At 36.0% G+C, this 25,801-nt stretch overlaps 1 protein-coding gene across 2 annotated transcripts in view; it reads left to right on the top strand.

Moving 5' to 3' along the window:
* CACNA2D1 (calcium voltage-gated channel auxiliary subunit alpha2delta 1) overlaps positions 1 to 21,804 on the top strand; it is a 383,720-nt gene extending 361,916 nt beyond the window's left edge. For both annotated transcript variants that reach the window (XM_027639551.1, XM_027639552.1), the window contains 8 exons: positions 124 to 195; positions 495 to 647; positions 736 to 788; positions 3,644 to 3,699; positions 3,843 to 3,972; positions 5,316 to 5,428; positions 8,592 to 8,674; positions 17,195 to 21,804. In XM_027639551.1, coding sequence (XP_027495352.1) covers positions 124 to 195; positions 495 to 647; positions 736 to 788; positions 3,644 to 3,699; positions 3,843 to 3,972; positions 5,316 to 5,428; positions 8,592 to 8,674; positions 17,195 to 17,311 — 777 coding nt within the window. In that variant the 3' untranslated portion in view covers positions 17,312 to 21,804. The remainder of the gene's footprint in view (positions 1 to 123; positions 196 to 494; positions 648 to 735; positions 789 to 3,643; positions 3,700 to 3,842; positions 3,973 to 5,315; positions 5,429 to 8,591; positions 8,675 to 17,194) is intronic.
* Positions 21,805 to 25,801: the final 3,997 nt, after the last annotated feature.

The raw sequence follows: 25,801 nt of genomic DNA, 5'->3' as shown, positions 1-25,801 counted from the left end.
TGATTTAGCCTGAACCACATAGATTTGAAGATATTTCTAATGTGTTGAAGAAAAAATAGTTTCTTACAGAGTGCTATATTGACAAATCTTTCCTGTAAAACCTATTTCACTTTCTTACAATAGCATGTGGACTGTGTTATCCTTGACGATGGTGGATTTCTTTTGATGTCAAATCGAGATGAATATACACAACAGGTATGTATATTTTTTAAGGACAGAACATGAAAACCAACAGGAAGAAATTTTAAAAGAAAATAAAAGCAACTTTTTACTGTCAGCTTACCCTAAAGATAACATTTATGAATCACAAAAATATCGCTGGATCAGAAATTCCAGGGTTTTTTATTAGTCTTTATTACAGCCTTATTTATACTTGAAGATGCCATACTTCTACCAAGTTGCATTTTTTGTGCTTTGCCCTTAGGCTGGTAGGCTGCCAATGGATTTATACTGGGAAATACTTTATCTGATGTCTCTATATTCTCTCTCATCAGATTGGAAGATTCTTTGGTGAGATTGATCCTGGCCTGATGCGAAACCTGATTAACATGTCCCTGTATGCCTTCAACAAGTCATATGACTATCAATCAGTCTGTGATCCTGAAGAAGAACCAAAACAAGGAGCTGGACTTCGTTCTGCTTATGTGGTCAGTAGTCCCATGTACAGTGGCTGACATTCTATTAAAAGTCTCCAGGTATTTATACAAATAACATAATCACTTGTTTTTTTCCCAGCCTACGATAACAGATATTTTACAACTAGGATGGTGGGCTTCAGCAGCTGCCTGGTAAGTACAAGTGTGTAGGAAATCTCTATGTTCAAACTATAATTATTCAGTGGGTTGAGACTGTATTTAGCTTGGGCTAATATTTCCCCTTAAATTCTTAACTATGTCTCCAAACATGACCATTCTATCAACAGGTGAATTCAAAACTGCTCTTGCCAGGTTTTACGATTGTGTGTTCTGACTCTGCAAAATCAACATCAGGAAGCAGACTTTGGATTAGTGGCCTAAGTACCATTAGCAGTTGTGAAGGTTCAGTCGAAATTATTACATTTAGAATCACTTATCACTTGGTAGCCTATTTCAGAATATCGCCTTTCCCTTTTTCTAGCAAGAAGTCCTAAGAAAATCAGTAAATCGTTTTACAAAACACATGAATCACAGAATCGTTTGGTTTGGAAGGGATCTCTAAAGGTCATCCAGTCCAAATCCTCCTATAATGAGCAGGACCATCTTCAACTGAATCAGACTGCTTAGAGCCCATTCCAATGTGACCTTGAATGTTTCCAGGGATGGGGAATCTACCATCTCTCTGGGCAACCTGTGCCAGTGTTTCACCACCCTCGCCATAAAAAGTACTTTCCTTGTATCTCTCTGAACCTACCTTCTTTTAGTTTAAAACTATTACCCCTTGTCCTGCTAAAATCTTTGTCCTTATCATTCTTAAATGGCCCTTAAAGTACCGAAAGGCCACAATAAGGTCTCCCTGGAACCACCTCTTATCCAAACTGAACCCCAACTCTCTCAGCCTTTCCTTGTGGGAAAAGCATTCCATCCCTTTGATCATATTTGTGGCCCTCCTCTAGACCCCCTTGTTTTTCTGTGTTGAGGGCTCCAGAGCTGGACACAGTACTCAGGTGCAGTATTTTACCTGTTTCAGAGCCATGTAGATTGACACCCCTATCAGCTACTTCCCCCAGCACCTCCCAGCACTGGGATAAGAAATTGAGATTGACCTGGTACTTCTGCATTGCACCCTTAGTGTGGATTGCACCCTTGGAGACAGTTCCTTTTTCTAAAACTTCATGATGCTTTTTTTTTTTTTTTTTTTAACTACTGAGCTGGAATAAATTACCTACTTTATTAAGCTAAGGGTTAAAATATATACCAGCTGAAAAAACATATAGTAATTTTCTCACAGAAGCACTGTGAAGATTGTATGTTGATTTTTATTGTTGGTTACGTTCTGTTAACAGGAAGAGCAATAATCTCGGTTTTCTTGGACAACAGCAAACCTCAAAAACTGAAGATGGGCAAAAATCCAGTAGAGAAACTTGAGTTCTCCTCAAGAAACTTTAGTTTATCAGTGTTCAAATCAGACTTAGTAGTCTGGACTCAATTTAGAACTGAGGTTTTTCTGTATGAAGTTTAACTTGAAAGCACAACATAGAAGCACTTACTATGGGCATGTTTTTAATGGAATCTAGGTCAGAAGCAGGCAAAGAAGGCCATTAAGCAAGCAGAGTGAAAAGGGCTGACTAAAAAATGGATTCAATGAGGCACCTGGCAAAAGCAAATGCAGGAAAATAAAAGAAACCAGGTTATTAAAGAAAGATATAATGTTTCAGGCAAAAATGTGGGATAAAGGTGTGAGTGATCATGTTCAAAATTTATATGGGATACATCAGCATTTAGTTAAGAGAGTCTGTATCATTTCCCCTTCAGGCTCCTTTAAGTCAGAAGATTTAAGTTTTCCCAGGCTGCCTTTTTCATTCAGTTCCCTGTAAATTCTGTGGTAAGCCATTACAAAGGATTACTATTTTCTGTCAGCAAATTGCATCACTATTGAATGGCACCAGGTCTCTTCTGATCCATGGCCGCTGTGTGCTGTCCCTCTGATGATTTAAAGCACAGAGCTGTGGATGCAAATCCAGAGCTCCTTCAGGCAATGCCTTCATCGGAAAGGTGACAGGCGTATTCAGTTTCTTTACATAGGAAGCGTGCTGGATAAGGAGAAAAGGAGAAAAAAACTGGGAGGTTGAATGAAGTTATACACTCTCTTTTCTCTGCAGAACAAATGTTAGACCAGAATGAGATAAGAGATCAGGTCATATTTGTGGGTAAAAGTAAACCTAAAACTTTACAACTGGAAAATACAACTTTGGAAGGTTTAAGCGGAAACAGGGAGTCAAGGAATATACTTGTTGCAGTTCTTCTTTTGACAGGCTCTTAGAGGAGAAGGGGGCTGTGTATGTGACAAGCTGGTACCTGCTTTAAGTAAATAAAATTGGAAAAATACGATCATAAGTGAAGAAAAATAATTTTAAATAAATGAAGCTCTTTAGTCCTTAGTGTTTTGGTAGCAAGTAGGAAGAAAATACAGTCCATAACTCAACAGCAGGAATAGAGAAGATTTTAAAAGTCAATTTTTACAGTAATGTTTTTTATAACATACTTGTAATATTCCAGTGTTGGTCTCCTTCTTAGCAATTTAATGAACCTTAATCAGTGTAAAGTATCTAAGTCAGGAGAATTTTCCCTGAGTGTGTTCAAAAGGAGTTCTGGTTGGTTTAAGTGTAAGAGGAATGTCAACATAGCTCTTCCACCTCCTGCAGAGCTATAAAAGGAGTGGATGGATGGCATGATAACTTTTCCATTATGTGAGTTATGGGCACAAGTTATAGCAAATCTTGATAGTAGAATAAAAGATTGGTATGAAAGACCTGTGAGAATACATGAAAAGAAAACCAGAGTCAAACTGTAAGGTTTAAAGAAACACAGCTTTAATAACAAGCAAAAGTGTAAAAAAAAAATAAATTTATTTTTAATAACTCGTATTTGACTAGTTAATAAATATCCATTAAATACATGGAAGAAAAAGAGCCTTTAATGAATACATGTTGTCTTTCTGTGTTCAGGTCTATCTTACAGCAGCTGTTTTTGAGCTTGACTTTTCCCCGGTTCCTTGAAGCAGGTAAGTCAAGAGAATGTTAAAGAGTCAACTTTGAGTGAAGTAGAAGGTAAGAACCTAGGCTGGGAGCCATATTTGGATCTCCCCATTACATCTGTGACTTTAATTGTCATTGTTTATTTATTTTCTTTTTTCCTTTCTGTTAGCTGATATGGAAGATGATGATTTCGGTGCTGCTCTGCCTAAAACAAGCTGCATCACTGAGCAAACTCAGTATTTCTTTGAAAATGATGATAAATCCTTTGGTGGGATTGTAGACTGTATAAACTGCTCCAGGTAAAATTTCTTCAATGTAAATAATAACTTTGGGATTGTCATTTATTTTACAAAAGATAATGACACTATTATAAGAACAAAAAATATATTTTGGATTAATTTCACCAAACTTACATAACCAAGACAGAGAAGTGTATAGGCAGATAAATTACATTCCCTTTATACTTTTGAAAATGAATTTTAATTCTAACAATTAAATAATTGTAGAAATACTTTAGTCAATTTTTTTGTTTATAGTCTCTATATGCTTCATGAAAACTGTATTTCTATCTCTGTTACAATTTGATTTTTTTTTTTAATTTATTATGTCAACTTAAAAGCATTCTGCAATATTCTGAGGGATAAAATTTTCTTTAATCTGGTTATGTATTGAAATTTTTGATGGTTAAGAAGATTACACAATTTATCTTCTAATTTACCTTCTATTCAATAGTGCTTTTGATTTAAGAGCTGTGAGTCTTATAAAGCAAACAAAGCTATTTTATTTTGTGATTAAAAGAATTACTCTTCAGGCTCTACATGGCTCTTCAAGATGATGTTCAATATTATGTCAAAAAATTGGACACTTCAGAAACATAGCAGTTTGGACCTTGCTCTGTGTTTCATACAAGAGCCTGCTGGCTTTTTGCATGCATTTTGAGCTTCTGAAAATATCTTAGAAATTAGAATTAACAACCAGATTTCAAACTCCTCGAAGACAATATTTCAAGCCAGGAAAGAAAGACAGAGGACATTTGAGAATGGTGAATACAGCCAAAACACGCAGACACTTTTTACACTTCCCTACATCCTCCTCCATGTTGCTAGTATTTGTAGATTTTATTTCTAAATTGTGGATGACCCTACTAACTTAAAGACTTTTTGTGGAATTATATGGACATGAAAATACAACAAATACATATCCAATACATATCCAATACATACCCTAAACCTTTCCCTCAGCCTTTTACAGATAGGTTTATGTGCTGGGGTTTTGCTTGTTTGTTTTTGTGGTTGGGGGTTTTCTCAGTGTTAATTGATGCTGAACCGATGTTATTTCTCAGTACAGCTACTGTGGCAGCAGTACAGAGCTAACTATTAACTCAATTAAAGTAATTTTATGCTCTTTTCCATTTTTTCCACTAACAAGTCTAGTTGAAAGAGAGTACCATGGAAATGTCGAAAAGATTACAAAATTTGTTATAAATGTTTCTTGCTGTTTGTTAATGAAAAAGATAAACAGTAGCAGGCAGACTGACTCTGTGAAGCTGTATTATTTTTTTTATTCCAATACTGTGTCTCTTTCTCAAATATGAATTTTCTTTCTTCATTTAAACATAGGTTTTTGTTGGCTTTTTTTTCAGACTTTATCATGCAGAGAAGATTTCAAACACCAATCTAGTATTCATTATTAGTGACAGCCAACTGCTGTGCCGCTCCTGTGACCCAAAGCCACTGATGCAAGCAGAGAAGCCGGGTATCCTTTAAAATCACATTATTTAATAGTGTGGATTGATTTTTGGCTATGGGATATTGGAATATATTTGGGGAAAAATGACCCATTTATGTACATATTAGTAACATAGTTGCCACTGGAATACTTGAAACAACCGGTATTTGTGGATAATATCACAAATCATCTCAACCAGCAGTCATTGAGGTGGAGAGCAAAGCTGTTATTTGTGAGAACTTAGACAGAAGTGGGCTCCCAGGAACTTAATGAAGTTTCAAAAAGTCAGATGCAAAGTCTTGGGCCCAAGACAGAATAATTACACACATCTGGACAGGCTGGAGACAGAGCTATTAGGAAGACCTATGGAGAAAAGGGCCTGAGGTTCATGACAAACACGAAGTTGAACATGAGTTGGCACTGTGCCTTGCAGTAAAGAGGGCCGGTTGCATCCTGGGCTGTGATAGCAGGAGTTTAGTCAGCAGACTGGGAGAACTGATACATCCCATCTCTTCAGCACTGCTGAGACAACATCCGGAGTGCTGTGTACTGTTCAGGGCTTCCCACTACCACACTGAAATACTGGAGGAAGTCTAGTGAAGGGCCACCAAAGAGGTTGCTGTCTAGAGCACAGAACAGGCAAGGAGAGTCTGAGAGTCCTGGGTTTGTTCAACCTTTAGAAAAGACAAGGGTATGTCTGTCTAGAGAAATAACAAAAACGGGCAATGGCAAGATACGAGTGTTTGTTCATGAAAAGTTAAGAGGCTACACTAATAGTTAATTGATGGAAGCATAATGTGTGCTCAGAGCCAGTGACAACAGAGAATAGCTCCGTGGGTTGCAGCATGGTGCCAATAACACCAAGGTTGCGGGTTAGATCCTTGTAGGGGCCATTCACTTAAGAGCTGGACTTGATGGTCCTTGTGGGTCCCTTCCAACTCAGAACATTCTGTGAAATCTGTGAAACTGCTTACTTGTGGAAACTGCTTTAGCTGTCAAAGGCTAGAGTTTATCCAGCTGCTAGCATAGCGTTCCTTCAGAGATGGCGGGAGACATAGGTGGCTCACATGTGAAGCAGAATCCTTACAACACATGCATTAAAGTTAAAAACCTGTGAAAAGTTTTTCTATCTACAACCACCTTCATGTCAATCTCTTTGCTTTAACCTGTTCACTGCAGTAGATACTATGGTGATGGAAATACGTAAACCCAATATACACATATTGTAGGTCAGGAGAAATTCACCTCAGTCTTGCTCTGCAACACTGGCTTGAGGATGGCATGCCAGATTTACCATGCTGGTAAATCAAATCATAACTTGGACTATTATGACAGAATATGGAAAACAATTAGTGATACCTTTGTCCATGTCAGGAAGTTAGTTGAGACAGCCTCTCTCATTTCTGAAAAAAAAGCAGATGGTAGTTCAGATGATTTGTTTCTTTGCACAAGCAATGCATTCATTGCCCCATTAGTAAAACTAGAATTCCATCTAAACTTGGACTGAAAAGGAGGTTACATTGGGGTGTCATCACAGAACTATGTAAACACAGCCTAATATTCTAATTGGCTTCCGTCCATGACAGTTTGATTAACTGTTACCACTGTCTGAATTTATGGACAGCACTCATGATAGAAAATGAAGCAGGTTTGATGGGAAATGGGCACATGACTTGCATTTTCCTGTGGGGTAAAACTTGTAGAAAGCAGTAAATGACCTCAAATGGCAGCCAGAGCAGCTGGGTGGGCTTATATTGACTAAATGAACTATTTTATTTTTTTCCAACTATGCAGTACTAAGTTATTCTCTCTTTTCTGTAACTAAGGTACATTGTGAAATGCAGATGTAGCATAACATCACCCAAGCAGATAGAATGACCTTTGGGTGCTATTCAGATGGTTATTATTACACTTTGCTTCCTTTTGGCTGGTACAGCTTTGCTTGTGCTCATTGTCTCTTAGGATACTTCCATGTTTCAACTTCCCTTTCAGTTGGGCCATGGCAGAGAAAATGGGAGGTGAGTCTGATAACATCTGCATGAAGGCAGATGTAGATCTGTAGAGCTAAATTCCTCATCCTCTTCCCTTCTCTTGCCTTTGTTCTCTCTACTTATTGCACTGAAGCTGCTGTAGCACACCATGTATTGTATAACTAAGATTGCTTCAAGTGTAAGTTAGAGCTACTAAGATAAGTAAAGTTTTGGCACTAACTTTTTTAAAACACTCTAGTTTAGCTTTTATGTGTGTATACCTACAGTGGAATAAAAAAACCCAAAACAACACACTGAATGGTAATATAAGCAGGTTTCACCAGAATGCAGTTTTACGTTTTATTACACCCATGCCTTTCAAGACTGCTGCAATGACTGGAGCCCCCTGTTAGCCAGTGGCACATATGAAGTACAGTATTTGCACTTAAATATCAACAATTACAGATTTCAGAGATGTAAGCTAAAGCAGTATCTCATGTTTACAGTTAGCCAATTAATAGTGTGTCACTGCTCCCACTTCTCTCCTGCTGTTCTGTCGTTAGTATGGACAGCATTTTCCCTGTCTGCTTCATCACTGAAATGCTTATGAGATCTCATTGTTTTTCTGTCGTTTACCATCAAAGCCTACAGTGGGATGATCTTTTATATATTTGGGGTAATATTAGTGTACACACAATAGAACCAGTCATTTTTATAGGCTTTCACCGCAATGTTCAACCTGTATATAGCATTAATTTTCCAAACAGGTTTCCTTGCTTTTACTATGATCTTCATTTTAGCAGAATAACTCAGAGGTAATATAACCTATAACCAATCAGTATAATTGAAAGTTTATTACTTTATGAAATATTTTCTTCAATATTTATGCAATGATAATAAAAGCAATACAGAAAATGTTAAAAGAATACAGCTTTTATTTTTTTTCTGTGTATAGTTCTGTAAATAGTCATTCTAAAAAGTTATGCAGGATGTTTATTTTCTTGATTAAAACAGTGCAAGAAAAAGAGTATTTCATTTTGATTTATCTGGAGAGTTGGATTGGTTTTCTTCAAGCAAGGAACTGTGACTATTGATGTTTATTTCAGTACTATCTGAATTATCATAAATCTTCTCTTCTGCCATGAAAATAAAAACAGAATGTCAATCCTGCTGATGTACGATGCACGAAAAACAGCCATGCTCCTTAACCAGAGAAACAGATGAGGGGCCAAATCCTTGTGAAATGGTCAAACAACCTCGATACAGAAAGGGTCCCGATGTCTGTTTTGATGAAGCCAAACAGGTAAAATTGAACTTGTTAGACTTTAGGACTATCTTTAAAGACCATTGTAGAGCTGTTTTAGAAGAGTAGTGAAAACTGTGTTTAAGCATACCTTGGTGCCTGGTAACCTGTATATCACTAAACATACTGTTCACTCTAGACCATAGTCACTCTATTTCAAATATCCCATTATTAACATAAAATTAACAGCTGCTTTCTTATCTGGCTTTCCTGTAATCATTGTGCTTTCACACATAACTCTCACTGAAAAAACAAAACATTAGTGAACATAACACTTGGTCTCTATGTGGTGCTGTGAAGTTCAGTTCTTCAATGGATTTCACAAGTACACGATAATCCTAGCTTAAAAGTAGTGTTTAGATAATAATGTTTCCAAATATTATTTAAGGTGTTGTTAAATGTTTAAGAATGTTATATGTGGTTTAGGATTTGTTTCTAATTCTGCAAATTGTATTGCTCTTAGGTCATATTCTTAACAGGTATATAAGTGCATTGCTTTACTAAAATCATTTAAAATTGTTCTGTTTAGTATTTCCTGTATTGCATTAAAGCTTTGAAGGCAAAAAATTTTAACTGTGCCACATATCTAAATTATTTTGAATATGCTTTTCCCCTTACCTTTCAAAATACTGTATGAAAGAGATTATGATGAATTTAAATTGTTCAGAATAAATTTCAAGACAGAAAGTGCTGCACATGAAAGTGCCAGGCATTAGATATAATAAATATTTTTAAAATTAATTTTTAGTTCCTCATGCAATTTCTGCAAAGGAAAGATTGTCCCAAAGTAATGCAGTTAGTTGGCTGTAACTTCCGTATACCAAGTCATGTTTCAGTGTACTCTGCTTTTCCTGTAAGGAGGCACAATTACTGAGATGTCAGTAGTATGAAAAAAAAAGTTGGCATTCAATACATTTGTTTCTAGTAACCAAATTTTATTTTAAAAAGGAAGTCTTCTTACGGGCCAGTAAAGATTAAATAAAGTTGAAAAACCATCCAAAAGCTATTTGGCCATTGTGAATATTCCAAATGCTCCTAATATGATTGTGTGTGAAAGTACAACTCTTGCTCACTAGCTTGATGTGCTGATCAGTGTGTAAGTCATGTGTTTTGTAACAGTGGATTGTTTTGGTTATTTATTTGCAAAATTTGCTGTGAATCTCTTGCTCTTGGGTGGATGCTTTCACATTAACTCTGCTAACTGCCAGCAATCTGCATGATATCTCATCTTGTATGTCTTTTTTTCTGTGTTTTCTTTCCTTTCCTCTACTTGCTACTTTGCCCGTTATTAATAGGATCAGCCTATATGCACAACGAGTCGTGCCTCTGCCATGACGTCCGCTCCTATCTTCATTTTTCTGCAAGTTTTCATGTGGTGTGGATGGTCAGTTACTTTCTCTAATTTTTTGTTTTGTCCTTGGCTTAAAAAATTAGCAGACTTTTTTACTTACTGAACATACAAAAGAAAACAGAATGAAGCAAGTCCCAAAAGAAACAATCTGGAGCAAATTACTATTGCAATATTAAGGGAAATTAAATATGAAAAAACCCTGTCTGGAGCCTTGTAAATCACAATTACTGAACACAAGGGCCTCTCCCATAGCACATAGAAAGACGAGGGAACCTGTTGGGTTTATATGGTTGACTCTTTGAGATTACACATGTATCAGCTGAGTACACGTCATTCCCTTCTAAGCATTTTTGGCTTGTCCTTGTTGAAATGAACAGAAGTTTCTACACAAAGATACAAAGTAAATAGAAGAGACTGCAATACCTGTGAAAATAAAGCTTTACTTAGGGATAGCAAGGATGAGTGCTCTGTGTAAGTGCTGCTATTGAGAAGAGTAAGGAGTTTTCACTGCATTCAAATGAACACAACAGTTAATGATGGAAGATAACATTGTGCATCAATCTATTTAACTACATGGGTAAGGCCTGTATGTTGACCTAGTGCAGACTCTGGAGATCACAGCAAAAGCCTTGGCAATTAGACTGTGTTGAATTTAATGGTGTGGGACTGTGTCACTAGCTACTGTGATAGCAACATGTCTGCAAGAGAACTGCTGAGATAAAGAGCATAAAATTCGTGACTGGAGGGGTCTCTGATTAACATTATTGCTCTGAAAACCACTAGAGGGAGATACTCACATGCCTGTCAAAGTAAAGCCAACTGAGAGGCAGAACTGGAAGCTTAGAGGGCATTTTTCAGAGTTAGTGTAGTAAAATACTGAAAATTGTAGCAATTTAGAAAACCCATTTTCTCAGTGATGTGTATTCTCTTTGAACTTAAGGGAAGTTTCAATTATTATCACTTGAACAACAGTGAAAAAAATCTTAATGTTCTGTTTAACAACTGTATTTGAGTAATTTTGAAGTTTCCTATTCTGTATTTAAATGATCTAATTTCTAACAAACTTAAGAACTTGCACAACCATGGTGGAAGGTTGTAAGAAAGGGTAAAAGTCCCTTCCCCTAAGCCAGTGGTATTTCACTTTAAAGTCTAGATTAATATCTCATCTTCTTACTCATGCAATTTGCTCCGCAAGTAACCTTCTTTTAATTAAAAAGCTACTGTCCAATGTACATAAAACAGCAAAGACTCACCTTGAGCTGAATTCTTTATGCCCAAAACGGGCTTTCTGCTTAAGATGGGAAACCCACAGAATATAATTTTAGCTGATAGACTTTTGGCAGCAGAAAGTTATAGATGTAATTTTGTTCATCCATCTTGTTTTTAATAACTTTGTGATTTTGGAAATGTTTTTTTTCTGGACATTAATCTGTGTAGTTTTATTAAAATCACTGAAGCCAACACAGATACAAACCGCTGACCAGGTTCAATAACGTGATGTTTTTGGTTTTTTTTCCTTTTCATCAAGGATAGCAAAATAGTCATTATCACTGCCTTGAAAGGCTTAGTCTTACTTTGTACATGCACACTGGTTTTTTTGCCATACCTGAAAATAAAGAAAAGAACTGTGTAAGTTTTTAGCCCCTACTGTGAATGTCTTACTCCCATCAGCTTCCAGAAACGTGGGAGCTTTGAGGATTATTAGCAGACCAGATGACTGGATATATATTGATGGAATAGCCTATGTCCCTGATCTGTGCATGGGTAGCTGTACAGCTTTGACAGCTTTGTATGGAAGTCCAGACAAAGGAGGGTAACACAAAATTTATGAAGGACCATGCATTGGAACTGGAAATGACTCTTGAGTAAAAGCAAAGGTCTTGTCCATGCAATATGAAGCATTTAAAATATATGCTTATAAAAGGTATAACTTTGAGTTGATCAACTGACATCAAAGGTCAGATCAGAAGCTCTTTGGCACATATTGTTGTTTTACCCTTTTATAAGTCATTGTAACACAAAGGGTTCTGGTGAATTATTATGGTTTACAGACAAAGTTTTAGTACATTAAATAGCTCTAGTTCACTTCTAAAGGACTAACAAGTATATCGACTTAACATGTATGTATGTATGTATGTATATGTATTTTTAGTTCCATGTGTATTTTTAAAATTTTGAACTGGCACTGTCTTCAAGGAAATGTTCATATATAACAATGAATATGTGGGTTTGTTACTTAACAATGAATATATGGTTTTGTAAAAGCATTCATTTCCATTCTGAAAGTGCTGAATAATTTTCACAGTGTGTGATGTAAAATAATCCTATCTAGAGTTATAATAGTAAAGTATGACATGAAGGAGATGACACTTAGATTTGACACTTCTCTACTTCAAGCATGCCAGGAAATTTGACATGTGATTTATTAATGCAAGAAATTTCTTATACACTTCTGATGAAATGAAAGTGGCTAAAGATGATTCTTTCCAATTTCTTTTAAAATTCTCTCTTCAAAGAGAAATAATATACAGAATATTATTTTGAGGACAACACAGGAAAGACATCCTGAACTGATCTATTATTCAGGATTTTTGTATGATTAGCATAACAGGCTGGAAAATTTCAGTGAAAGTGCTTAAAAATGGTTCAGTGTCTAATTGCAGTAGCAGAGGTAAAGATAATGTAAAGATAGGATAAAATAATGCTATATACCTTTGCTATAAGATACTTTAGAAGAAATCTCAAAAATAAGATATACATGTAATAGTTGAGAAGTTTTCTTAAAGCTCAAGAATAGGGGAAGTGTTTTCGAAAAAGACATTTTGAAGACCATTCAGAACTGATATTTTTCTCAATCTGGTTTTAAACTAATGATGGAATCTCAGTCATTTCCATGAAACTGTTGATTTCTTTAATTCATGTAAATTGCTGTATAATCAGGCTTTCTCCTCTTTTCTTATACTGTATTTTTTTTTCATTTCCTCTAGTTTTCAAAACAGTAAAAGCACACAAGGAAATTACAATGTTCAATGCTAGGGAGAAAAAAATTAATTTAGGTAGGATTTACTGTACCTTCTTTGCCACTATTTTTTGTCTTGGCTTAGGGCACAAAAGAATAACTGATTCCAGAGACAATATTTAGAAATTGTTCTTGGCAGAACTGCTGGTTTACCACTGCAAATTGGTCTACAAACCGCAGAAATTCAATGTGGCTTTCATCAATATCAGGTTAAAATCTCCCTGACCTTGAAATATATGTATAAACCTTGGATACTTTTGAGTGTTACAGTTTAATACTGTCATTCATAATAAGAAGAAACCTCTCCTTCATGAGACTTTCAAGACATTCTCTATTATTGTCAATAGTGAATCCCTTAAAAACTGCTCTGTGTAGTCCTAGAGAGAGAGCAAAATTTCAATCCAATAGGAACATTGTACCACTGTTGAATGTAAGAGCAATGACCATAAATTGCAATGTAGTTAAAACAAAATCTCAAAGAGCAAATAGAAATAGACCACAGAATGGAGGTGTTTTGTTGGTTTTTTTTTTTTTTTTCAAATACCCATAGTGGTAGGATTAATTTATCAATGTAGTTTACCCAATATTTGGTCTAATACAGAGGTGACTGTATAATTCAGTATGTGGAGGCCTATCTACTCTGTATCCATACTGGATGCCATTTTCGCTGTAAAGATGTTTTCCCCTTCATGTTATGCACAGTTTTGTTTAAGACCTTCAGTTTACTTCTTATTTACTCTCCAGACATCTCCCCTCTATTGAAAATTTTTAAATCTCCTCCTTTACTTTTGACTATTGCTTCAAAGACTTCTCTAAGTAATTTCAATGATAAGAAATCTTAAATACCAAAAGGTAACACTGAGTGCTTTTCATTGAACTCATGTGAGGGGAAACCTTTACCAATAATTCTGGTTTTTAATGGTAGTCACTGTGAGGAAGATGCAACAGGTTTATTTTTAGGTGCTTTGAATAGAAATAAAGCTGCATGACAAGACATAATGCAGATGCAAATAGGGACAGAGCCAAACTAAATAAACCAGAAAGTTCAATGCATCTTGAAATCTTAGCATCCTACTCCAAATCTGTGCAAAAGAGTTCACTTAAGGCTTCCTTATTGACAAGAAACCTCAGGAATTTTGAACTTGAAGAGTGCAATCAACCAGGAAAAAAAAAAAAAAAAAGGCAAAAATAAAACCACACAAAAATCTAAACCAAAACTATAGAACTAAATTATAAAGCTATCACATGACAGAGACATATCTGGAAACGGCTACTGTTGATAAAGAATGGCAGCTAACATGAGCTATTGGCTTTAGGACAGAATGAGTTTTTGTTTCTTTCTAAGGAATTTGAATGCTAATTTTTAAATCTTGTTTGGTTTTTTTGATTTTATTTTACACCCAAGTTTCTAAAGCAGGCTCTTGGTGAATATTATAAGTCCTGATAAAGTATTGAGTATAATTTGTCTGCTTTATCTGATTTTCCATATATTTTTTCCCAACTGATTCTGATTTCTCTGACCTCCTTGCTTTGAAGAATGCACTGTGTGTAGAGGGAATACCATTAAACTTTTCACCAATTAAAACTGACACAAAGAACTCATTGAAGTTCTTCGCTGTGCCCTATAATGCCCAGATTCCCTCTTTACACCTCTGTTATGAAGCAGTTACCCTAACCTCATATTTGCTTCGTGCTTTTGTTTTAGTAAAAATTTTTCTACTATAATTTTCAGCATATTCTGCAGGAAAATCATAAAAAATTATTTATCAGCCCTTCTAATTTTCTTGTTTATATTTAATCTGTCATTTTTATGTACTTTGCTGTTCCTGTTGAGTAAACTTGATTTCTTAAATACTGACCTTTTCTCTATGACAGTGTGCTTAAGTTCCCTACTGATTCACGCAGGGGTGTTTCTTTGGGTTTTGGGTTTGGTTATGTGTTGGGTGTTTTTTTGGTAGAGGGTGGTGGTGGTGTGTTTTCATTTGTTTTGGGATTGTGCTTTTAGGTGTGGGTGGTGTGTGTTTGATTTTTCTAATTAAGGTGTTAATTTTACCTGGTTATCTAATGCAATATTTCTAAATATGCTTCTGGACCCTTGTAAGGAACTTGCTTTTTGAGATGATGCTTCTAGGTCTGTTTGACTTTTTCCTTGCTTTCTGGTTTTGTTTGTTTGTTAAGGTTTCTTCTGTTTTCTTGTGTTTGAGGTTGTTTGGGGTTTGTTTTTTTTTTAACTGCTTTTGATAATTTTCAGGTGGTTACCTTTCTTTAAGTTGGTATCTCCTATTTTGGATTTGTTTGGCCTGATCTTTCACACAAAAATGCTAAATCCTAATGCGTCATGGTCTACAGAGCTACTAGGGCTATACAGAGCAACTCCACTAATAATTTTGAACAGGGCCCTGTGCACCCTTAAAGATATAAAGACTGTTTGTCCCAAAAGCTATTAGTCATATCTGAAAATGCGATCTCTACATCTCTCTTTGATAAGGTTTCAATCCAATCTTTTTGTGCCTTCTCCAGTCTCATATAACACTGATATTGTCCCTCTGATCAGGTGGTCAACAGTGCAATTCTAGTATTTCTTTATTATCAGATTCTGAAATTTATTACCTACAGAGATTCCATCACACTTCCCTTTTCCTCTAAGATTTTTATGCTGTTGCATTTTGTATTATCCTTTACGTAGCATCCTTCTACTGCATGTCCTATACTGCCATTCTTATAAAGCTGGTAACCTGACAATGTTCTGTGCTACTGATAACTGTCCTTCCACCAGGTTTCTGATATGTGTTTTATTTTGGGATGGTTCACTGATGAGTGATTGTCATTCCTCCATCTTGGTTTTATGCTCCTAGCACTGGAAGGTTTTGATAAAGGATGTGCCAATCAATTAAAGATGGTTTAATGACCCTTCCTTATTTATCCTGCTTGTGTTCTTTTTAGCTCCACACTGACCCACCCCCTGCCCCCAACCTTTTCTGAGCTACAATGATTATTCATTACATATCAGTCTGAACCAGGAGCTGTTTCCTGCTGATTGGTTTTCCTCTGATTTTTGTTCTAAAATATTTTTTATTTCTGTGCCAGAAGTTTCCCTAATTGCTAATATACCTAAGTCCCTTCCCATCTACACTGTTTTCTTGTCCTTGGAGGCTTGGAATCTCTTGGGAAATGGAAATCGTCTTTTTATACTATGGTGCAGAATACAGTGAAAACAAGAGAAAGACCAAGTATTTTTAGCCTTCAGAGCTACCCATGAATCCTGGACTCAGCAGACAAAGAAATGAGGGGATGGCTGGAACATTGTCCTGGTGTTTTAGGCGCTAACCACAGTTTGTATCAGTCCTGAGAAACAAGGTGTAAGATGGTACAGGCTCCAGAACAGGTATCAAATATGTTTCAGCCAGACTAATGAATAAGTCCATAATGTGAAAAGTATTATGCATTATAGGCAAAGTGGAACCAAAGAACAGCAATGAATGGTAGAAAGGAATGAGGAAAAGAGGTGTGTGATTGCTGTGTGGCATAAGGAATAGTAGGGTTCACTGATGCGTGAGAGCAGTGCAGCTCAGAGTGAGCCCTCAAAGGGGAGCTAGGAAATTTGGTTCTCCTACTTGAATAGAGCATGAGAAACAAAGAAAGGATTTTCATTCTCTTTGATCATACCTTCACCTGCAGACCATATTCATTTTAATGTGCCATCATTTGATGAAATGGACGTAAACATATTTTGGTATTTGTTTTATAATCTTGAAAATTATCTGTTATTCTGTCTTTCCTCACAATAAAGTGATACTCAGAGTAATTTTAAGGAATATAAATGGGGTTTTCTGGGGCCCCCGGATATATCCCATAGCATTTCTTGATTGATGGTGTAAGTATCCCACCTAGTTCATAAGTGACTGTAGTAAACCTTGAAAGTATTTGATTTTCCCATGTTAATAGTTAAAATAGTAGTGCCACCCTTTGTATCAAAAATCAGACAAACTTTCAGGAATTATTTTGCTGTTGTGTCAGCAAAATAACATATATAACACCAAAAATGATGCCCCAATGATAGTTCAAAATGTTGCCAACTAAACTGTAGATTACTTCTTAGGAAAATTCATTGTAATTAGTGTTAAATGATTTCTTCTTTTCTTGTCAACAGGAAGATTCGGCTGACTGTGGTGGTGCCTCTGGTCTGAGTCCATCACTGTGGTCCATGGTAGGAATTCAGCTGGTCCTGCTTTGGCTGTTATCTGGTAGCAGACACTGCCGGTTATGACCTTGCTAAACCAAAACCTGCATAACTTAATCAAGACCCGGCCAAAACGATAGCCTCAGTTTCATTTTAGAAGGGGTCAGCTATTCAGACAGCAGCAGAACAGCAGTGCTCGTGTCTGGTGATCAGTCGTTGTGAGACTCATAAAGGCGCCCACGGTGGCTGCATGTTGGAGTGTCGGATCCTTAAACGTGTGTGAATGCTGCATCATCTATGCCATCCGAGCAGACTTCTGTATGTGCTCCATTGGGGAAATCTAAATTCTTTTCTGTTTGTTTGTTTGTTGTTGTAATCTTGATGACTTCATGTAAAAGGGCTCCCCTAACAATGGCTTACGTTTATGATTTTCATTTCTTTTAAGCTTTGGATATCTTGAAGATTTATATTCTTTTACATGAACAGTTATTTAAAAACAGAAAAAAAAAAAAAAGAAAAAGAAAAAAAAAAACCAAAATGTTGTCCCCAGTATATGTTACTAGCACTACGATGGCTGCTTTGAACCTCAGTTTTGTCCAAACTAGTTGAGTAAAATGAAAATATTGGCCAATTTTTATTAGAAGTTCAACATGATTGAAGTGTTTCATGATGAGTGGTTTATTCTTCCGAAATGAATCATGCAGCCAGCTAAGTTTTGGTAGGTTGATAAATTGTATGTAGGAAGGAAAGAAAGGAGGGAAGAAGAAAGGAAGAAGAAAGGAAGAAAAGGAGAAAACTACTGTGTTTCAAAATACAAAGGTGCTGGAGAGTTTAACTAAAAAGTTGTTTTCATCTTAAACTTGGTGTCATCTTCTGTCAGAAAAAATGTTAATTTCAACATAACATTCACCTCCTTTTCACAATGCAGTTACATATAAAGCTAGTAGAATCATTCAAAGGCTGAAACAAAAATGCTTGTGAATAAAAAATGTCTTTGTGAAATTTGAACGTTGGTTTCCAAGGGTATTTTGCATGATGATGATGCTATGTTATTGTTTTCAGTTTGTTTTCTTTGATGGTAGAGTATAGTTCATTGAAAAGGTAACTGAGTGATTCTTTTTTTGTGTGAGAAACTGAACATTGCAATGTGTTGCAATCAAATCATATTAAATTATATTATGAAACAGAGCTCTGAATATACTGTGCAATGAAAAAGCTGAGAAAATAGGGTAAATATAGCTATTGTAACAAAAGGGTTGAGTTGGATTTTTTACGGAATAGTGATCTCACATGAAAATCTGTGTACAGATATTTTAAGTATATAAAAATGAGATTTAATGCATTTATTTTTGGAAGTATATGTTCTCTAAAGTTCATATCAGGTTCCCCCTTTGTTTCCTTCATATATAACCACCCCTAATATTAAAACTTCTGCTGTTGCTATTTATTATTGGAAATAGCATATTTAACAGCAAAATGTCCTGGTTGCTGTGATTAGAAAAAATATAAACAAAAGGGGAGCCTTGAATCTATATGTATGCACATTGATACTTGATTGTGAATAATAACTTTAGAAGTTGTTTTTATACAACCTCATTGGTGATACAGGTTGGTGCAGTAAATTACAATATTACAGTGTAGCATAGTGTTGATGCAAAATATGATTTGCGCTTTTTTTTTCTAAGTTTTCAAAACTAAACAGTATTGCAAGACAGCTAAACCAATGAATGTGCAACTCTGCTGGTATTGTACAGTTCTGCTAACAACTGCAATATGCAAATATTAACATGGCACAATACACTAGCTCTTTAAAAAAATTATAGAATGCAAAGCATTGGTATGTATATGCTGGCAATTGATTGATATAATTTTGATCATGCCAAAAGCTTAAAAAAATGATTGGACATGCATTAATATCCTATGAAAACTGAAGAAACTCCTCAAAGCCATGGCATGGCTTGAAAGATCAGACATCTACTGCACTTGTACTCATGGCTGGTTCATTGTTTCTCATGTATCTTGGCTCCAGCTATGTATTTTTTCATGTTTGGGAACACAGTGAGTGAGGAAAAATAAATCCTGACATTTTATTGAGTGATCAAATTTAGCTTTTTAAAAAAAATATCTCTAATAATGTCATGGATGACTTCAGGTCCTCCTCAGGGAAGGTGAGCTAATGTTGATAATATGGGTGAAGATAAACTTGGAGCTCTTCTTTTCAGTCATATTGCTGTACTTCTCTTCACCCTGTCACCAGTTACCAACTGATACAAAAATTGGTTTAAGTGTTTTTAATGCCAAGACTGCATCCTGTATTTTTCCTTGACGTGGTCAATTCAAATTTTATGGGAAGAACAAGTTTTGTAGGAATAGGCCAATACTTACTGCATTCATAGCTTTTACTGTAAGGTTAGTTAAAATACACATTTGTTTGCATTTTGCTCTTTTTAATTCTTGAAAGATTGTTGGTATATTAAGTTCTCTATAGTTTTCATTTAACTTCCCAAAAGAAACCCTTCATGGACAAGTTACACTATTTAACAATAGCAAAGGTTGTGCTGGCAAGGCATATTTGAAGTTACTTATTAAACTTTTTATTAAAATCTGCAGGCATAAAGAGAGAAGGCACAAAGTCATGCTACCACAGAAAACGTCTGTGGGTCTTGCTCTCAACCCACTTCCCTTAAATTACTTAAATGCAAAAGGAGGGAGAAGCTCTTGCCATGCAGACACATAGCCCTCTTGGGTGATCCAAAGAGGAAAATGTCCTTTGTTCCTCTCCTCTGCCCCTCTATATGACCTGGAGAATAATGTTTCTTATAAACACTTAGCCTTCCAGTCATAATACCCATCTGATTAAAAATTCAGGATCTGGCTCTCTGTCCTCATAAAACTTAATACTTTAAAAATATTATTTTAAATACTTTAAAATTTTATATTAGAATATCCAAGTGATGGTCAAGATTTTTTTAAAATACACTACCCTGATATCTGCAAATTGCAAAACACAGATGGAAAATGCAATGTGAATTTTGGCTATCACAAAATGTGAACACCAGTCAATAGAAATAACTCACATAAATAAATACAAATTCTCATGCAGAAGGGTGTCCTTACCCTTACATAACGCATCATCGTTGTCTTCTCTTGTCTTCGAAAGAAGAAACTTGGTCTTGGGCTTTAAATTGGGATATATTGAAATTACAATATATTGTAAAAAATTGTAAGCCAGATAAAAAGCTCTGTTGATACTTGCTCAAATCCTTTAAATAGCATTAAGGGAACTTTTGGGATTGGTTCGGTTTACACAGAAGTCATGCAGCGTATTGTATGTCTGACAAATAACCACCATTAAAGTTGTTACAGCATGGTACTGTGCAAAACGTGATTTGAGGACTTAACATGAAAGGTTTCTTTTTAGTTTTTCATTTAAACAACCAGCATTACTGCCAAAACACTGACCGTGGTCCATATTTATAACAGGTTTTTAACATAACATAGCAGGTTTGATTGACAAGATTTTTAGGTCCTGTACCTTTAAGATTTTAGTATGATCTTTTTCATGTTTCTAATGCTTGAGGCGTTACTGCTTAACTTGACAAAAACAACAGTGTTGCTGCCATTTGTAAGTTTTCCTACAATATTCCTTTTACTAACTTAAAAACTGGCCTTACTGGTTTCAAACAGGCAGTATCCCTTTTAAGTGACCTTCGCAACCCAAGTGTTACTTGCTGTGGTTGAGAGTGTTTTGGTGTCACTGAAGAGACATTAAGACCTTTTGTTCTCATTAACACATAAGCTCAGAAAACTTGCTTAGTAAGAATTCCAAAACACCACCTCGGTCCCATTGAACCTTAAAATTCAGAACACTGGTTATTAAGAAATATATTAATGCCTACATGGCACTGCAATGCACTCTGGTGTTTTTGGAATGTCGACTGAACATGAAATCTTAATAACTCTTTCCTTGGGATAAATTTTACCCTATCTTCATCAGACATTCAAGCCTTTAGAAAAGGCCAGATTTATTATTATTTTGTTCATACTACAATGTTAATATTGTTAATACTCATTGTACACTATTGTAAAATATTAAAACAAAGTGTCTGAAAACAATTCAAGAGTTTTGAAAAGTTAACCTCACCCTCTTCCCAGCTACTTGCATCTGTCCGGTTTATGATTTAAAAGGAAAACATCATCTCGAATTTATATTTCACTGAGGCTAAAGGGATACTGTCTTGTTCAGATGCCATGAAATTGCGATTGTGATCTGACAAAGCTGTCTTCTCTTCTTGTGTTGTATGGAATGTCTGGATCATGCTTTCTGGGATATTTTTATTGAAATGCTCAGTGTGCGTTTCTGCAGAAAAAGACTTGGTTGCTCTTACAAGGCAAGCAGGTCTTTCTCCCTTTTCTTGTGTTCTCTTGACACTTTTGTGGAACTTGACAAGCCTGGAAAAATAATTTTTTGTAAAAATTTGTACAATAATGATATAAAAAGTTTATAATCCTAGAACCGTTGTGTTAATTATTGTGCAAAACCAGTATATTCAGAATAAAAGTTTATCATTTAAAGTCAACGACTATTTTGATTGTTCACTCTGTATAATAAAAACTTGTAAATAAGAGCCTACATTATTTACTATATAATACTTTTGAGTTTGCTATAAAATTGCACCCAAGTGTCTGGAGAGAGTGAAGACAGGGACTTAACAGAGTTTTTCTTAGGGTTCAGAAAAGGATGTGCAGCAAACCCTCACTTCTGTTTCATTGTGACTGTGAAAATTTCAAATAAAGTGGGGAAAAAAATCTAACCAATGAAAACTGAGAGTCTGTAAAGCTCTAAGTAAAATCAGAATCTGCAAAGCATCTGAAGTATCCCTGTTGTCCTGAAACAATTGCTTTAGGAAGGGTTGCCTTTTCCTAACTTGTAAACACTGACGGAGTCCAAGGGTTCATTCATATGGAGAAGCAGAATAAAATCAGATGGCTCAGATGGGTCCTGCCCAAGTTGTTGCCCCACTTCTGACCAAGATTGCTGCATGATTTATGAGCCAGTTTCTGTACTGCTGCTGTTCTTAGCTAAGCATTATATTCAAAGTGGATCTATGTACCTTAATAAACAGGCTTGGGATGCTCAGAAGGTATTTTGCTGGGTTTTCAGACTTCCTGCGGTGGCACTGCCAATCTCTGTCAGAAGAGCAGGGCAGAGGCTGCAAGTGGCAACTGCTTTAGAAGCCTGATTTTAATCCTTGGCTGCATATGTGTCACAGCCCAGAGAGAATGGCAGTTGTAAAATTCTGATGGATTTACTGAATCCCTGAGGAGTAGGTAAGAGAATAAGAAATCAAATACAGATTCTAACACTGTGGAGCAACAGATCACCCATGTGGAAATGCTACAAGGCAGTGCATGACACTGTGCATCAACATCCAGAGATTACTGGCCTCAACTAGATTAAACATTGCTTCCTAACTACATGATTGTCCCCACATGCTGAACTCACTATATCATGTTTTCTGTATGCTAACTGCCATTGAGGTGTAGAAATAAACAAAAGCCCCAAATCCATTTGTGGTAGACTTTTAGTTTAAATTCTATATTACAATACACTAGTCATTAAGTACAGGAGCTGATATTCTTGGAAAACACCAAATTTCTCCCTCACAGTTCTGGAACTTACAGGCATTTTTGATATAGGCTTCATTAGTTCGATATGGGAATGGCTGCACTGCAGTGAGATATTCTATATTCATCCCTTGTGCAAATCAAAGCAAAATGCACTTGACCTGTCATATTGTATTATTTTGAGAGATGACTTCACACTGTCCAATGCAGCTCAGTTGCTACTCGCCATCTACAGAAATCAAGACATTATATAACATGGATGTTATAAAAACCCTTCCTTGTCGCATCTATTAGTCCAGTGCTCCTTGTAATGCTTGACTGATCTAAACACCCACCCTAAATGGTACATTATCTCTGCCTGTTGCAAAAGACCTTGAAAGCAATGTCTCTCTTTTCAATAGTCTATTAGGAGCTTTTGTTCCCAAAGTGTATATGGGGGAAGGAGGGAAAGAAAATGAGTCTTTTTCAAGAAAATGATCTGAAGTCTAACTGTATTTATTCTACATGTTTCATACATACAACAATTTCTCTCTTTTCCTAATTGAGAATATCATTCTCAGGAATTGACCTTTCCTTTTGCAACCTTGTTCCGAAACCCAGACACCTTTAAGTGAAGTCTCCCCTTTCAACAGAACACCTACACCTCTCTTTCTTTTGGGGTTTTGAACCTCTTTTTTTATCTCTGGATCTTACAAATATTTTAGATCTGCAGTGTACAACCCATATTGTGTGAACAGATATTTGAACTTGGTAATAAGTGTTTCCCTTGATAAGCACATTTTTGATTTGCCTCACATAACTATAGTTGTCAATTACTCATGAGTTCACTCTGCATTGAGCAGAGTTTAGGAACTGGCTACACAGGATGCTGACCCTAGCCAGGCTTTGGCCATCTGCCTTACTGATTGGAAGGTGAATTCTTAAAAAGACTTTTCTACTGCTGTTTTAGTTGAATACCTTTTCAAAGAGAGGAATTATCATATTAAGTAAAAGCTTCATCTGCTACTTTATCCATTACTTTCATGTTTGTTTGTTTTTTAGTGGGCTCTTAGTGCTGCTGTTTTCTGACAGGTGTTTTGAGAAAGAAATATGAAATATAGGGCTTCAGTGGCATTCACTCTTCCTTTTCAAGAAAATCTTTGAATTATTTTTTTTCAGCCACTGAATTAGTTATTTCATAAACAAAACACATGGATTGGGAATGGAATCTCATTCAGAATTTCCATTTTAACTTTTGTGGCTTTAGTTCAGGCTCTTGTAACCCAGACTCTTGTGATCTCAGCCTCCATTCTGTGGCTTGATTATTAAAAAATAAATTTTTTGAGCATTATAATACACACACTATGGAAAAAGTAATTAACATGCCTGTAACAGTGACTAATAGCACAATGTTTTGATATGTGTGGTTAGCATGTATTATTCCTTAAGCTATTTTGAGGGTCCAAGCGGTTACTGCTCATTATGTTACGGGTTAGTCAGTTTGCTATATAAGCTCTAGCATCTTCAGGAATTAATTAGTTCGAAGAGAAAATTGTAGACAGTGAGGATCCACTTTACCTAGAAAGATACTGTAATAACTAATTTCAAATGGCCTGGAAATTAGGAGCATTCTCCTGTCTTGCTAGCCTGCAGTCTGAAAACAAGCAAAACCAAACCAAACAAACAGACAGACAAAGAACCACAAAAAAAAAACAAAAAAACAAAAAAACAAAAAAAACAACCTAACAAAAACTAGAAAAAAAACAAAAAACAAACAAACAAGCAAAAAAAAACCCACCTCCATATAATGGTAGGATTTGCTTTTGACATCTTTTGGGAATTCCAGTCATGGAAATAACAGGCAAGGAAACTTTGAGAACCCGGAGCTAAATCATGCGCGGTGGGATTCACTAGGTGAGCACTAGGCATCTGTGTTCCCAGGAGCAGTGGGGATCCATGCCATAGAGACATGGAGGAGGGAGAACTATTCTGATGACCAGCCGTTGAGGGTGTTCCTGAAGTTGCATTTGCACAAACAACCTTTCTATGGAAACTGAAGCATGAAGATGTTCAATCTACAGAAAGGCAGACCAAGCAGCGGAGATATATTAATTCAAAAGTTTATTCTTCTGCTTTGCTGGATCAAGCTTGTTCCTAGGATCAAGGTCTGGGCTCAGTAAATTCCTCCCATGGTGAGGCAGATGTGAAATCTAGGCTTTTAGCTACCAGAGAATGCTACAGACTTATGTCTGCTTTAACAACCATTGTTAAGCAGACATAGTGGAATAGATGCCAAATTCCAGATTCTGAGAGGAGTTTGTTTGGTGACTGTGGTTGCGGCACAGTCTGAGCCAACACTGAATTCCTTCCAAAGCAGAGGGGAGATAGTGGTGATGGTGAAGGGGATGTTACTCATCCTTTTCATCATGTGCTTCCACTTACAGTACTTGTCTCAAAAGTGTAAAATCTGGTTCTAATCTTTCTTTAGACTGAGGGTATTGGTGGGAGAGGGAATCTGAGCACTTACATGCAGAGGTAGCAATGAAATCTAACCTACAAGTTAGATGGTTACCTGGAATGGTCTTGCCATCAGAATGTTAAAGAAATGTCTGAAATGAGAAGAGCAAGCAGCTTTAAGCTTTTCTTTTACTTTTTAAATTTTATTTTATTTTTTAGAAATTGTTATTATTTCATTATGGAATTAGAAGAAATGAAGAGGTAGGTAGAACTCAAAGATCTAGAGAGTTCTTAGGTGCTATGATTTGGGATTCTGAAATTAGACAATACTTCTGGGACATTTCTGAAAATGGTATGTGTGTCATTAATCACTTGAGTTTTCTTTTTTATGATTTTTTTTTAATATTTATGCCCAATTCTAATCTAGCAAGTCATACAGTTTCAAGCTTTAAAACAAATTCTTAATTTTCAGCGAGCGGAAAATCTCCCCCATCGACAAGGAAAGTAATTGTG

Source organism: Corapipo altera, unplaced genomic scaffold (genome assembly GCF_003945725.1).
Source record: "Corapipo altera isolate COAL_440 unplaced genomic scaffold, ASM394572v1 1b, whole genome shotgun sequence".
NCBI classification, from domain to species: domain Eukaryota; kingdom Metazoa; phylum Chordata; class Aves; order Passeriformes; family Pipridae; genus Corapipo; species Corapipo altera.
This window is presented reverse-complemented; position numbering and strand designations above follow the sequence as displayed.